This window comes from Simochromis diagramma, unplaced genomic scaffold (assembly GCF_900408965.1).
Source record: "Simochromis diagramma unplaced genomic scaffold, fSimDia1.1 OVJJ01000131.1, whole genome shotgun sequence".
NCBI classification, from domain to species: domain Eukaryota; kingdom Metazoa; phylum Chordata; class Actinopteri; order Cichliformes; family Cichlidae; genus Simochromis; species Simochromis diagramma.
In genome coordinates, this window is record NW_024387200.1 from 3,476,115 (window position 1) to 3,491,452 (window position 15,338).

At 41.0% G+C, this 15,338-nt stretch overlaps 1 protein-coding gene across 27 annotated transcripts in view; it reads left to right on the plus strand.

Moving 5' to 3' along the window:
- Positions 1-15,338, plus strand: part of kcnt1b (potassium sodium-activated channel subfamily T member 1b) — a 75,995-nt gene that overhangs the window by 53,602 nt on the left and 7,055 nt on the right. For 12 of the 27 annotated variants that reach the window (XM_040050425.1, XM_040050420.1, XM_040050427.1 and 9 more), the window contains 12 exons: positions 1,325-1,459; positions 2,185-2,296; positions 2,534-2,629; positions 3,755-3,856; positions 4,234-4,317; positions 4,418-4,546; positions 5,012-5,032; positions 5,232-5,529; positions 7,846-7,908; positions 8,152-8,202; positions 10,684-10,695; positions 12,234-12,318. In XM_040050425.1, coding sequence (XP_039906359.1) covers positions 1,325-1,459; positions 2,185-2,296; positions 2,534-2,629; positions 3,755-3,856; positions 4,234-4,317; positions 4,418-4,546; positions 5,012-5,032; positions 5,232-5,529; positions 7,846-7,908; positions 8,152-8,202; positions 10,684-10,695; positions 12,234-12,318 — 1,188 coding nt within the window. Of the gene's footprint in view, positions 1-1,324; positions 1,460-2,184; positions 2,297-2,533; positions 2,630-3,754; positions 3,857-4,233; positions 4,318-4,417; positions 4,547-5,011; positions 5,033-5,231; positions 5,530-5,748; positions 7,488-7,550; positions 7,909-8,151; positions 8,203-10,683; positions 10,696-12,233; positions 12,319-15,338 lie in introns of those variants that run through there. The other 15 variants (XM_040050428.1, XM_040050434.1, XM_040050429.1 and 12 more) reach the window with 12 other exon arrangements.

Genomic DNA, 15,338 nt, shown 5'->3' on the forward strand with positions numbered 1-15,338 from the left:
ACCCGAGTTTAATCTATCGAGTTGATAAAACCTTTCATGCAACTACTTTGCCTAGTTCTTGATGTTAGATGTAGGGTAAGCCAGACAACAGAAATATATCCTGGGTATGTTGAATGTGCATGGTAGTGCACGTCAATTCTGACAAAAAATAAATATATTTAGTAACCACTAACCTCTATCTAAAACTTGTTTTTGCAGTCCGGCCCATTATAATTTATTCATGCATAAAAATCCACTTAGTAAACTCCTCACCTTCTTGGTCGATGCAGATTTGGACATTTTGGTAAACTTGGATTTGTTTAAATCCAATTTCTGTCTAAAAGAGGCAACATTAAAATGTTTAAAATAAGAGAAATGTGCCATAAAAAAATCAGCTCAATTTGAATTTGATGGGAGCAACACATCTCAAAAATGTTGGAACAGGGCCGTGTTTACCTCTATGTTGCATCTGCTCAGTCTGTAAAACTCTATGTAACTCTGTGTAGCCTGTAAAACCTGTATGTAACATTCTGCATTGATAGTGGCATTAAAGATATGCATGCTGACAATTGCATGTGCACTAATGTGCACCACACTACATAGAGACATGCATATTTTTGAATGGAGCTCTGATAACAAGCAGGATGGTCCCTCTGCTCTTTAGTTCAGAGGACGCAGCATCCATGTTTGCATCACAGAGGTTTAACCTGGTGAACTATTTTAACAGACAAAGATCTCTGGAAGTGTTCCTGAGGCCATGCAGGCATCTCCATGACAGCCGCCTGAGGGTCCGAAGACCACGAACATCCATTATTAATTTTTGCTGTTTTGATGATATTATGTACTATAGATGATGAGATATTCACAGGAACATATTGAGAAACATTATTATGAAATATTTCCTAAATTTATAAGCACTGTTTTTTGCAGATTAGTGAACCTCTACCCTTTACTATTCCACAATGCTCTTTTTTTAAAATATATATCAAATCATGTTACCGATCTGTTGCCAGTTAACCTAATTAGTTGCAAAATGTTCTTCCAGCTGTTTCTCTCATTCACACTTTTTTGAAAGGTGTTGCTTTCTTCAAATTCAAACTTGACTAATATTTTTCATGAAATAGGAAAATGTCTCAGTTCACACATTTGTTTTATATGTTTTATATATTCTTTAGTGAATACAATGTGGGTTTATCAGATTTGCAAGTCATTGAATTCTGTTTTTAAATTTTACATGATTCCAACTTTTTTGGAGTTGGGGTTGTATTTACTATATTACTCTTATATTTACCGTTTTCTAACATGCCATAACCTAATAATCACTGCTGCTTTCTGAATGGGACAGCTTGGACAACCTGCTGCAGTGTGGTATCATCTATGCTGACAACTTGGTCGTTGTGGACAAGGAGAGCACTATGAGTGCTGAGGAAGACTACATGGCAGATGCCAAGACCATCGTCAATGTCCAGACAATGTTCAGGTAACATAGAGCGTGCTTTAAAAACTCAAAGGTGTCCTCCCACCAGTCTCAATTGTTCTCACTCCCCCGCTCATCTTATTGATCCAGGAACAAGTTCATTAAGTTTGTCTCATCATCTCAGCTTCTCTCCTCTTTGTGCGCTTGGCCTTTGTCTTTCTCACTTTGCAGAGAAAAAGGTTCATGATTTTATGTATTTTGTGCCTCTGTTGGGGAAGAGGTGTCACATGCTTGTTGATTACTGTACTAAAGCATTTTTCACAGAGACAGCTGTCGTTGAGAACATGTTGGAGTTCTTGTTAGCTCTTGTTAACATACCATGCCCACATCTAACAAAACCAGAGCACGGCAATCACACTTAACACACAGTGAATTTTGGGGAGTCTAATGTTTTTGACCACAGTATAGATCGCCTTGTGCGAGCTCACCCTTGTTATGTATGAGTCAAGATTCTGGTTTTGGCCCAAGTGTGCACCAGATTCACTTAATTAATGTCTCCGTCTGTTCTTACTGCAAAGGCAAAGAGCAAATATAAGCTTTTAGAGGGGGTTTACAGAAAGGCAGAGCTCATCTCAAAGACAAACTACAGCTGCCAAAGCTGTGAAACTGCTCATTTATTTAGCAACTAAAATTAAAAGCATTTATCACTGCCACACCATGTCTCTCTCAACACAAAGCATTTTGTCTTTCCACTGACATCCCTCTCACTTTATTTCCTCCACACTCAGGTTGTTCCCCAGTCTCAGCATCATCACTGAGCTCACGCATCCATCCAACATGAGGTTCATGCAGTTCAGAGCCAAGGACTGCTACTCACTCGCACTCTCCAAACTGGAGAAGGTGAGTGTTTCGTGTTCAGTGTCTTTGACTTAGATCGTTTTATTTTCTGGACAATCGAAAAATATCTCAGTATCCCAAAGAGAAGTGTAAGCACTTTGGGTTGTGCATTATAACTTGCAGCCTATGAAGTCTTCTTTTTTTCTTTTTTTTTTTTTACCTTTTTGCACTGTATAAACTCATCTGGCCAATTTTTGTGTACACTTTGCTAGTTTTAAGTTGGACCCAATTTGCTTTCAGAACTGCTGTAATTCTTCGTGGCATAGATTCACACAGCTGCTACAGATTTGGCTGCACATCCATGATGACAATTTCCTGTTCTACCACATCCCAAAGGTGCTGTATTGGATTGAGATCTGGTGGCTGTGAAAGTCATTTGAGTACAGTGAAGTCTTTGCCTTGTTTGAGATAATTTGAGCTTTGTGACATGGTGTGTCCATGTTCTGGAAGCAACCGTCAGAACATGGTTACGCTGTGGTCATAAAGGGATGGGCATAGTCAGCAACGATACAGCAGGCTATGGCTTTTAAATGATGCTCAGCTGGTACTAAAGTGCCAAAGTGTCCCAAAAATTATCCTTTACACCATTATACCACCACACCAGTCTGATATGATATGCAAAGCAGGTGGATCTATGCATTTATGTTCTTTACACCCATTTTCTGAGCACACCATCACCATTGCAACAGAAAACCAGACTAATCAGACCAGGCAGTGTTTTTTTTTCAATACGCTTTTTTTGGTTTAGCTTCACCACAAATCTGTTCTTAACTGTCAATAGGGGCACAAGGTGCTGCTGTAGCCCATCATCTTCACATTTTGTTGTGTTGTGCATTCAGAGAAGCTTTTCTGCATACCTTGGTTGTAACAACTGGTCATTTGAGTTACTGTTACTGTTGCCTTCCTATGAAGCAGCGTGGCCATCCTCCTCTGAATTCTGGTATCAATGAGCCATTTTTCTCTTTTTCAGATTATTCTGTATAAACCCTAGAGATGGTTGTGCAGGAAAATCCCAGTAGATCAGCAGTTTCTGAAATATTCAGACCAAACTATCTGGTAGCAATACCCACACCACATTTAAAGTCACCTTTCTTCCCCCATTCTGCTGCTCAGTTTGAATTTTAGCAGGTCTCTTGACCATGTCTACATGCCTAAAATCACTGAGTGTTGCTGCTTCAATCAGCCGAATAGATTTTTGTGTTAACAGTTAGTTTAACAGCTGTACTAAACAACATGGTCGGGTGAGTTTATATGACATTTAAAGAGTTAGCTTACTTTCCAGGAAATCAAATAAACCCATTAATAATTTTTGTCACACTTCAGGCCTCTTGTGAATGAATGCATTTGTTTAATGCAGTTAAATCATCATTACTAACAGATAAAGCTTGTATGTGTCCCCATTCTTTCTTAAATCTTTTTTTGGCTCCTTTTTTTTGTTTGTATTTTGTTTTTTGCTTCCAGATAGAGCGTGATAAGGGCTCCAACCTGGCTTTCATGTTCCGGCTGCCGTTTGCTGCAGGCAGAGTGTTCAGTATCAGCATGCTGGATACACTACTTTACCAGGTGGGATAACAGACTTTGAACTAGTTCGTTATGAAATAGTTAAATATAGACCTGTCTGTCAGCGATTTCATCCTTAGAATTTGTGCTGCACTAGTTCCTCTGTCTGAAAGTTGTGTCTAAAAAGGTAACGGCTGTTACATCAGTATTTCCTAGTAAGGTGCAGTTTATTGTCTAAAGTAAACGTGTTTTTTTTTTCTTTTTACGTGTTTAAGCCTCAAATGAATAGCCTACAAAAGAACATTTGTGCCATTAAATATTAATGAGCATAATGCACAGGATAAAATAATTTATTGCAGGTGTTATAAAGAAAACTTCCCCTCAGAGCAATTGCAAAATGTGTTTGCGAAAGCTTTTAAACTTATTTTTTTAAACCACAGTCATTTGTCAAGGACTACATGATTGCCATCATCAGGCTTCTCCTTGGTCTGGACACCACGCCTGGTTCTGGGTACCTATGTGCTGTATGTGGAAATTTACTTTTGCATCTTAGCAAGTGATTTGTGCATTTTAGTAATTTCATCTGTGATGTGCAGCAACTTTATCGTCAATCTCTCACTTCAGATGAAGATCACAGAGGAGGACCTGTGGATCAGGACCTACGGCAGACTCTTCCAGAAACTTTGCTCCTCCAGCGCTGAGATTCCCATCGGGATCTACCGGACCGAGTCGCATATGTTCTCAACCTCAGAGGCAAGTTCACTTTGATCAGATACTCAGTATCTGAGTCCTGGTCTTGGATTTGGTGTCAGCTTTTGCCTGCGGTTTGAATTCAGCTACCATCTATTAATCATTCCCTCCTTTAGTTTTTGCTTGAGTCCTTCTCCTTTGATACTCTTGCTTATTCTTCAGCTTGTATGTCCTATTCCCTAAATTGCCTTTCCTTTGTTTGAGGCTGCACATTTACCATTCATTTCTTAATACAGATACATTCCAGCTGACAGAAATTCATGTCAAGCAATGAAATTAGATTTATATTTTTGACTGACTCTCACATACTGCTATTAATACAGTTATGAATAAATAAAATATTAAATACAGCATATGTAAGCTTCCATATGCTGATGTTTAAGGCTTCGAACATTTGTTCGCTCTGAATGCCCTCATCTTTCATTGCATCTCTTTTTGTTTGGATGTCTGTCTGTCCTTGTATTCCAGTGCAGGGACAGTAATGCACAGGTAAGATCCAAACAGGCTTGATTCTGTTTATTACGTCAGCTGACTCCTTTTTGCTTAAAGCAGGCAAAGTAAAAAAAAAAAAAAATACCTTACTGGTATTTTTTTTTTTTTAATATCAAAAGTTTGTTTGCTTCTTATTCTTATAGTGCACGCTTTCCTCACAGAATCCAGCATTCACATTTCCATCTTACCATTCCAGTCTCAGGTGTCCATCAACGTGGAGCAGGGTGAGGAGCACCGTGATCGTGGAGGATCCTGGAAGGAGAAGACGGCCTACAGAAACTCCACCACGAGTGACCAATCGGAGCACCCGCTGCTAAGGAAGAAGAGCATGCAGTGGGCTCGGCGGCTGAGCAGGAAGAACGTCAAACCGTCGACCAGAGCGGAGCGCATCTCACAGCAGAGACTGAATCTGTATCGGCGCTCCGAGCGACAGGAGCTGTCCGAGCTGGTCAAGAATCGCATGAAGCACCTGGGCCTCCCCACTGTGGGATACGGTGAGTGGAACAGCTGATGTTATGATATATGAGGATATATTGATGCTTTAGGTTGAAAGATATTACTCAGTATAGCTTATTGTATAGGACTAGATACAGTTCAGCTGCTCTTATCAGTTATTTTAATTAATGATTGTATTTCTTTGTATTTAATTTGTAAATATTAGTCATAATGTCCCAGAAAATGAATAATAATGCTAATTATAATGTTTGTTGCAGATTGGAGTCTCAGTTCTGTAAACATGACTTTGAGGTCACAGAAGCTTTGGATGCAGAAATCCTGTAACTGGTTGAGTTAAATCTCAGTGAGTGAAGCCTAAGAAAAGTCAAAGAAGGAAACCTTTAGTTCAGAAGTCACAGACATTCAAGTCCACACAGCATAGTAGTGTGAATCCAACTATAAAGATCGGATTAAAGTCATATAAACTGAAAGCCCAATTTCTGAGAGAGAGTTTTTTGAAGGGTGCGGTATGTAAGCATCTTATTCTAAAAGGATGCTACTAGCCAGCTAACCCTGTCCATCTCGTCTCCCAGTTTCTGCTAGCTGCTCAGGTGTGGTGGTTCTTGATGTCATTAAGTGGCTGCTCATAGTCCTTGTTGCTAATGAACTGGGGGACCTAAACCCTGTGGATAACTGATTTATGATGTTGCCACAAAAGCACCCTGGCTATTTGGCACAAGAGACTAATCAGGCCAGGCCTGTGCTCTTATTATTCAAAATATTTATAGCCCCCTGAGAACCAGCCTATTCATTTATGTCCTCTGTAATGGATGTTTGTTTTGGCGTCTATATCTTTTGACTTATTTGAGCTACTTACGACGCTTTTTCTAGTAGTGAAAATGGTGAAAATGTCACCCCAGATGGATCTCTTTAGGCTGCTTGTTTTTTAATGATCCAAAAACCAAAGATTATACTACAGAGAATTTTAGAAGCTGGGACAGGCTAAAGATTTTATTTTTGTATTGTTCCTGAACACTGTAATCTGCTCAGATCAAGAATAGCATGTGACTGATTTCATGCCACAGGCAGTTACACATACAGTGCCTCTGTTATCACTGCCTTATGTGAGGAACTCCCATGAGTTCCTTGATTAAACACGGGTACCATTACTACATACAGCTGCAGAATGAGTTCTTGCATTTGTTTGAGAACACTTGTTGCCTTTCCTTAGTTGCCTACTCTGTTACCACCTGTTGGTTTTACTGGGCTTTGCTCTGATGCGTAATAATAATGATATTGACCATCTCAAAGTCTCAGAGTCACATATCTATGCACCACCACAAATTTCATTGTCACTGTGTTATCAGTTTAAATCGAGATATAATAAACTGGCCCTGTTAGCTTTAATAAGATTGCACGTACTGAATCGATGGGCCGTAGCATCAGCTGCAAAAGTACTTTCTGAGCCTGGTGGTGAAGTATATTCATGAGCTTAAATTTTAGAAGCGAGGACACTCTAGAGTCTGATCAGTTCAGGTTTCAGGATCAAGTTCATGAGATTCTTTTGCTTCACTAATTGATGCTTCTCTCAGCTGGTTAAATTATTTCTGCAGTGCAAGCAGCTGTGTTTGAGAAAGTTATTTAACCCTCCGATCTGTATTCCAGTCATTTTTGTTTTCTTTTACCTCATCTCATTTCCCATGAACACAGTAATGTGAGGCTTGTTAGTACAGATCATCGACATCGCACTGCATCGTCACTGACCTTCAGAAAACCTCATTTTCTCACATCACTTTCACACCCATCAAACTCCTCTTCCGTGTGTCATAACTCAGACGCACACCACCTCGCAGTCATGATCATACCATCATGTGGATGTGAACACATCACGCATGAGGATGCAGGAGCACGAACCTCGTCTCAGTTGCATTCAAGACTGCAATTACAGAGTGAAATTGCCTGCATTCTTTTCAGTTCACTTTTTCTTTCGTTTTTGCCTCCTCCCAGCTTCACGGCTCAAAACAAAAAAGCAGAATCATGTTCCAGATGTGTTGTAATGTGTCAATTAAATACGTTTCAGGAAGAACTCCTGAAGTTCAAGATCTTCTAAAGAACCATGAATGTCAGTGAGGATTTCTGCAGCAGGATGTGACAGATTAATAATTTGGAAGTGATTCTGTGCACACACTGATGCATGGCCTCTTTGCATTGCTCTCACACTTTTAAGAGTTTTTTTGATTGTTGTTTTCTTTTTTTTTGAATCTGCAGATGCTTTTGCTGCCTGCCTGATATTTTTTTTTGTTTCTTGTTCTTGTTTTTTTTTTTTAACCTCCTTTCTCTGCCTCTTCTGTCTTCCTTCCCCTTTTGGCTTGTAGAGGATGTTTCTAATCTCACTGCGAGCGATGTCATGAATCGAGTAAATCTAGGATATTTGCAAGGTAATTTGTGTGCTGTTTATAACTCATTTGCAACATGTGAGTGATTACGTCCACCTTGTGGAGAAAGGAATTTGTCCTTTCGCCAGCATCCAATGAAGAATAGCATTTGCCCACCAAAAAGAATGCTTAACTGTAGATGTTATCTTATCTCTTTAGTTAAATAATCTGTTTTATTTGACGTATAACTTGAGTACAAATGAATACATTAGGACGTTGAAGTTAACAGTGACTGCCGTTGCTTAGAGTTGCAGGACATTTCAGAGCACCCGTATTCAGAGGGGACCAGGCTGTCAGGTTAGCTGGTTGATCACAGTACTGCAACTTTACTGCATGAGTGTGAGTGTGCGTGTGTTTTTTATGTGAGTGTGTCCCCTGCCAGAGTCAGCAGTAGGTCAGCAGCAAGTCTCTCACTCTACTCTCTCCCTCTCTTTTTCGATCTCTATCTGGTCTTTCTGCATTGTGTTCCTGTGAGGTGACGTCCCAAATGGCTAGAGTACTGCAGGGCATCAGAGTATGGCTTAAAGAGTGGAGCGGAGTGCATTATGTCTGTGGATGGAAGGATAGATTGTATTCTATAAATGTATAAAAGACGACGAGTGTCGGAGGTGGTCTGATGTAGAAAGTAAACATGTTGGAGGAAGCGGGGCTCTTTTCCTCCTCCATGTCTGTTACTTTCACATGTCAGTGCACCTCAGAGTGTATTAACTTTATGCCATGGCCACTTCCCCAAAGAAGTCAAGTTTGAGCTGATTGTAGTCAGTTTGAGCTCTTTTGCCCCTCAGCGTTTTCGCTCTGGTAATATATCTTGTGGTTCTGTACTCCTGCACACTGGAGTGCTCTCAATTTTATTTAAAGAGCAACTTAACATTCACCGAAAATATTGTTTTTTTTAGCGACTTCCAGTGGTTTAACTTCTCGCTTTAGTGTAGTTATGCAAAATGTGCACGCCAAGAGCACTGTGTGGAAAGAATAAATAGAGAGGGAGGAAATAAAAATCAGAATATAAAGGCGGGTGATACTGAAAGACTGCAACACTCTGCTGGCAGGGTGGAACAGAATTATTCCAAAGATATTTTCCTTCACTGCCGTAACACACCAGTCTAAAGTCTTACAGCGGTGTTCGACTGGGTTGAGTTCTGGTGACTGTAAGGATGATAAAATATGTTTCACACACAGACTCGCTATAATGTGGACATTGCTAGTGGCTCTTAAAAGCAAAGCCAGCGAGGATGTATCATCTCAGTATTAGCAGGGGGCAACTCCTCTGGCTCCAGAAAGAAATCTGATTGTAGAAGTCTGTAGGAAATGACCCAAGTGCTCTCTAGTGACTTCAGAAAATGCTTTTCTAATGAGTTTACAGTCGTAATCGATGGTTCCAAGTCTTATTTAACTCAGCACACGTAAATTATGGCCCCCATTAGAGCCTGAAAGGTCAATAAAACAGGGTATGCTTTCAGACAGGCCTGCCTCATGATTGGAAAATCTCTTTTGAATGTGGAGCGTCCTTTAGTTTCTCATTTCATTTTTTATACACAGTCTATGGATTCACAACATTTTCATACTTATAAAAGTGCTTTGTGGTCATCTTGTTTGAGGCCAGCTTTTGAACCATAAAGATAAAGGTGCTCCCTCAGAACAAATGATGACGCACGGCATAAAAGAGGATCGAACAGGATTCGGTTCTTTTCCTGTAATTTGTTTCACACGTTTGAGCTAAAAATCGAAGGTTTCTAAATTAGAACAAGACCAATCTGTAGTTATTTTAGTGCCACAATAACTAAATGACTACATCCTAAATTGCTACATTAAAAACTAGGATTTTGATTAATGGGAAAAAACACTGACCCTAATAAATGGGAATAATAGGAACGCAAGCAAAAAGAGACCAACTTAAACGCTGACCAGTCCAGAATCATGTTTCCAGAGTTGGATAATTACCAGTGTCAGTATATTAAATATAATATTTAAATATTCACACTTCCGTAGCATGAATAAGGCAGGGGTCTAGATCATCTTTATTTGTTGCTTTGGGGGATTTTAAGCTGTTGATTACAAATTAGTAGCATTAATAGGAGCAAAACTGTTTAAAAAAAGTATACCCTCTAACATGAGCAAAAGTAAGCATTGTTATAACTATAGTTATGCTGGATTACAGAGCCACAACAATAAATCCTTTGCTTTTCTTCAGCTGGTTACCAATTATATATCTGCCGCCATGGTATAACCCATATTTAATACACTGAGTAGTCTGCAGTAACGATGTGTGGATGAAGGGCGAACAGAGAATTACCGTAACTGTAAAGTGTACCTGAATAGATTTAAAAGCAGCAGATTGACCTCTTCCACTCTCACACTCCCAATGTGCTTTGCTTCACTCTGTTTGGTTTGAGTCGCTCTGCGTTTGGTCCAGTCTGACGGATGCTGGAGCATGTTCCTCTCTGTCTGTGCGTATGTCACATGTCAGTCGGGGGGAGGCTGGGTTGTGGTGGTGGTTGGGGGGGGTGGGAGGCTGAGTGTCGTCAGTTAGCATGGCAACCTGCCGCCTTAGCAGCCTGTTGGTCCCGTGTGGAATGCGCAGGACGTAAAAGGAATGCGACTTAGATCGATCTGTTGCGTAGCTGGGGACGCTGTCTGCATGCTGGCTCCGTTCTGAAGCTGCGCATGGGGTGCCGTTTCAGTCAGCAGGCAGCATGTGGGCCTCCCCTTATTCCACAAAGTGCCCTGTCAGTAACGGTTAGACCTTCTCTCTCTTTCACCCCGCCTGGCTTTATAAAGGGCCACAAGCAGGTGGGTTTGTCACGGAGACACACGTGCCCTCCTTTTCCTTCCTCCGCCCATCACACGACACAAGTAGGAGACACTGCCGGAGTGCAATCACCACACATGCATGCAGACATGATTAACACACACACACACACACACACACACACACACACACACACACACACACACACACACACACACACATACATATAATATGACTCATCTGGAAAAATAAAGGTTAAACTCTCATAGGTTTCCTCTCATAAAATCTAAACTCTTCATAGTGCAGAACAATTTCCTTGGCCTAACTGTGTTGTTGAAGCAATAAAAGATGTTTGTTACAACTGTTAATGTTTTTAGTGTTTATAATAGGATGTAAAGGACTGAATGGGGGAATTTAGCAATTTATGAGTATCTTTAAGTGGTTAATTTGAAAACGAATTAAAATGCTTTTCAAATAAAAATAATAAGATTTTCTAAATCAGTTTAATATTTTGTGAAATATTAAGTTTTCTAACAGTAATTTATAATCACATGGTTGATTTATTGTTCAGTTAGCTTGTTGCAGACTGGAAGAATTGTTTAACTATTAAAGTGAATCCGTCCTCGTCCCCAGTTGTCAACGTCTGGTACTTCCCCTGCAGTACTCATCAGAATCCAATCAAACTTGCACACACTGATCGCTTAATGGGTCCTCACCCAAACTGTGATCAAGGTTGAGGTAACATTGGTCGTTTTACGTGCAGCAACCTGTGAATTGTTATGAATCTTGAGCCTACGTCATTTACATCCTGGTTAAGGAACTAGTTAAAGGTAGAGAATATATGCAGGATTGATTTCTTCTACAAGAAATTGGTGAATATGGCAAACTGGACTCTAAAGGCTTTCAAAACTCTTTTGCTAGTCAAATTTTATTATACATCTTTAAAATATACAAACCATAAGAACTTTGAATACTGTGTAAAATGTTTAAAAAAGGAAGAACTGAATGATGAGCCCAGATCAGTCACCCATTGAAAACATTTTGCATTAATGATAAAAAATAGAATAAAAGACATCCTGTATAAATTGATTATGTGAAAACATTTACATTTAAAAACTGCGACTGTCCTCCACTCACAGAGTTTGTATAAGTGTGGTAAAGCTGCCCCTGCTCCAGCTATTTAAAATGACCGTGTAAAAATGTCAGATTCTGGAGTTTGTATGTTCTTTTTTCTAATCCCATTTAAATACAGGCTTTACATTACTTAATGACAGGCTTTATTCATGCTAAATGTGTTTAATAAGATCATTTGTTTCCTCATATTAAGATTTAAATGATCATTAGCAGTTGTAACAAGGAACCCTCAAATTATTCCCGCAGTTATTTGCCTCCGATTTTTTGCACCACTTGCTCGTTAAGTTTTACTTTACTTTTGTCCTGACTGAAAGGCTGAAAACAAGGCAGTGTCATATTTTAAATGGATAAAAGGCTCATTTCCTGGTTGATGTTCTGTATAATGGAGGGGGACGAGAGAGGGCTCCAGAGCAGCACTGAAGGCCATCTCTGTCTGTTTCTACAGATGAGATGAACGACCACCAGAACACGCTGTCCTACGTCCTCATCAATCCTCCTCCTGACACCATGCTGGAGCTCAACGACATTGTGTAAGGACCTCTCTCTTTTATCCTCTACACTTTACTTTGTTAACACCTTTGTGTTTTATCTGTGTGTTGTTAGTTACAGTCAGACTAAATTACAATCTAAACCATTATGTTTTTTAGACTGGTCAGCCAACACTAATGGTACTTAAATGTAAATTAAACTGAGTAATAAATTACTGAATAGTTGACATGTGGAGCTCAGCTGTGATATACACAAATCAAAATCGTATATATTGTTATTAAAGCCTGGAAATTATAATATGGTATCCATCCTCATATGTCAAAGCATTAACCAATATTAAATATCACCTTATTACCACTTACTGCCACAAGTCATAATATAAATATTAGAATATAAATATATCAAAATATTAGGGGTGCAACGATACACAAAATTCACGGTTCGGTTCGGTTCGATACTTTGGTGTCACGGTTCGATATTTTTTCGATACAAAAAAAATGTTCATGCCTTTTTAATTTGTCATTTATTAAAATTAGAAATATATATTTTAACTCAAAAGTACAGTTTTTAAATTTAATGTTGCTGAAACAAAAGTAATTAAAAAAATAAATCTGATTGAGGAATCACTCATCTTTGGAAAAGAGAGTTTATTACAGAGAAATGGCTCTTTCCAAAATAAAAGCTATACTATACGCTTCTTCTGGGCTATATTCTCAGCAGCATATTGTAGCAGGTCAGGGCTGTTCGGGTTCTGTTTGTACAGTTATGTTTTGTTTACGTTGCCATAGTGACGGGTGACGCCCTCTCGCTGCGACGGTGTGTCCTTCCGGGGTCAGAGGGCGCCATGTGTGTTGTTGTTGTTGTTGCTGTGCAGTTGCCGCGCTGAGCAGTTAGCTAGCGGCAGTGTTCTTCTGCAGATGTCAATAAACGGCTGTGCTCCCTGGCTAGCTCACGGGAAGCAAGACCAAACGACACCTCCGTCTCCTCGTTGTCTGAGCTCGCCACATTGGTGTCAGAAGTGGGATGATGGTGGCACCCCATGTTCTGACCCGAGTGACTTTTCCCCCGCCGGTCGTGACCGGCCGGTGCACCAAAAGAAGGCACCTGGACATTTGCAAAGTGAAAGCAAAAAACAAGCGCAAATTCAAACGCGATTTCAATATGTCACATATTGACAGTGGCTCACCGATGCCAATGACATAATTACCCAGCTACATTTCCGAAAGAATGCAAAAGCATTGACATATATTTTTCTTCCTACAATAGCCCAACGGGCAGGGCAGAGATAGCCCGACTGGAAAAATCGCTAGCCCCCATCGGGCTAGCGATTTTGCAAGCCCTGTGTTACAGGCATGGCCCTTTAAGGATGAAGCCTGATGGGAAATGTATTCGGGATGTGTGTAGCGGGACTGCCTGGTGTGTGTGTGTGAAGAGAGAGAGCGGAGAAGGGGGAAAAGTAACGGTTAGCTACAGAAGAGACGAAAAGAAAATAAATAAAAGGAATATAATAACTCCCTCGACAGCCAGAGTTGTGTCGGCGATGCTCGCTGTGAGTAAACTGTTTCAGCCCACTGTACGCGGTGTTCGTGCCTTAGAGAAGAAATAAAGTTCGGTGAAGCAGTTTCCTACGCCTCTTTCGATCTTTTTGCTAGCGGAGTTGACCTGTATAGTAAGCTGTTGCCGGCTACGAGTCAGTTACGGAACCTTCAAGTAACTGCCAGAGGTTTCCTTACTACGGTTCGGGGCCGCGGATCTGGCGCGGTAACACCTGTATCTGATTGAGGAATCACTCATCTTTGGAAAAGAGAGTTTATTACAGAGAAATGGCTCTTTCCAAAATAAAAGCTATACTATACGCTTCTTCTGGGCTATATTCTCAGCAGCATATTGTAGCGGGTCAGGGCTGTTCGGGGTTCTGTTTGTACAGTTATGTTTTGTTTATGTTGCCATAGTGACGGGTGACGCCCTCTCGCTGCGACGGTGTGTCCTTCGGGGTCAGAGGGCGCCCTGTGTGTTGTTGTTGTTGTTGCTGTGCGGTTGCCGCGCTGAGCAGTTAGCTAGTGGCAGTGTTCTTCTGCAGATGTCAATAAACGGCTGTGCTCCCTGGCTAGCTCACGGGAAGCAAGACCAAACGACACCTCCGTTGTCTGAGCTCGCCACATTGGTGTCAGAAGTGGGATGATGGTGGCACCCCATGTTCTGACCCGAGTGACTTTTCCCCCGCCGGTCGTGACCGGCCGGTGTGCCAAAAGAAGGCACCTGGACATTTGCAGACTTTGTGTGGGGTAATGGGTCGTCGGGGACGACTGACCCCTTGGTGGGGGCTATGTAGCGGGTCGGCTGTTCGGGGTTCTGTTGTACAGTTATGTTTTGTTTATGTTGCCATAGTGACGGGTGACGCCTTCTCGCTGCAACGGTGTGTCCTTCCGGGGTCAGAGGGCGCTCTGTGTGTTGTTGTTGCTGTGCGGTTGCGGCGCTGAGCAGTTAGCTAGCGGCAGTGTTCTTCTGCAGATGTCAATAAACGGCTGTGCTCCCTGGCTAGCTCACGGGAAGCAAGACCAAACGATACCTCCGTCTCCTCCTTGTCTGAGCTCGCCACAATATTAAACATATCAGGTCCCCATAAGGAGAATCATGTGCTAACGGCTGTCTAAATGACTCGGGTAAAGTTTGTAGCATGCATGCTTGTTGTTTTTGTCTGCTTCCACTTGTCTTTGCACTAGGATGATGTCGGTGTAAATGTGCAGTCATATTCGTTGTGTTCCCACTAGTGCTGTCAGCATTAATCTCCTTGAAATGACGTTAACGCCACAACATGGCAAATCTCCGTTAACGAGCTACCCCTGCGTGGGGCTAGACAGCCAACACCTTAACGAGCTAACTGCACTAACACACTAGTTCCCACCCATGTAATTGAGCATTGCGTGGCACATCCAACATACTGTTTTACTTTAGTCCATGACGCGCTTAGCTTCAGGGTCATACGTCACATGAAAACCAAAATAATTCCAAAAGCCAGATCTGAATGAGGGTGGGGGAGGTTCAATTTGCCATGTTGCAA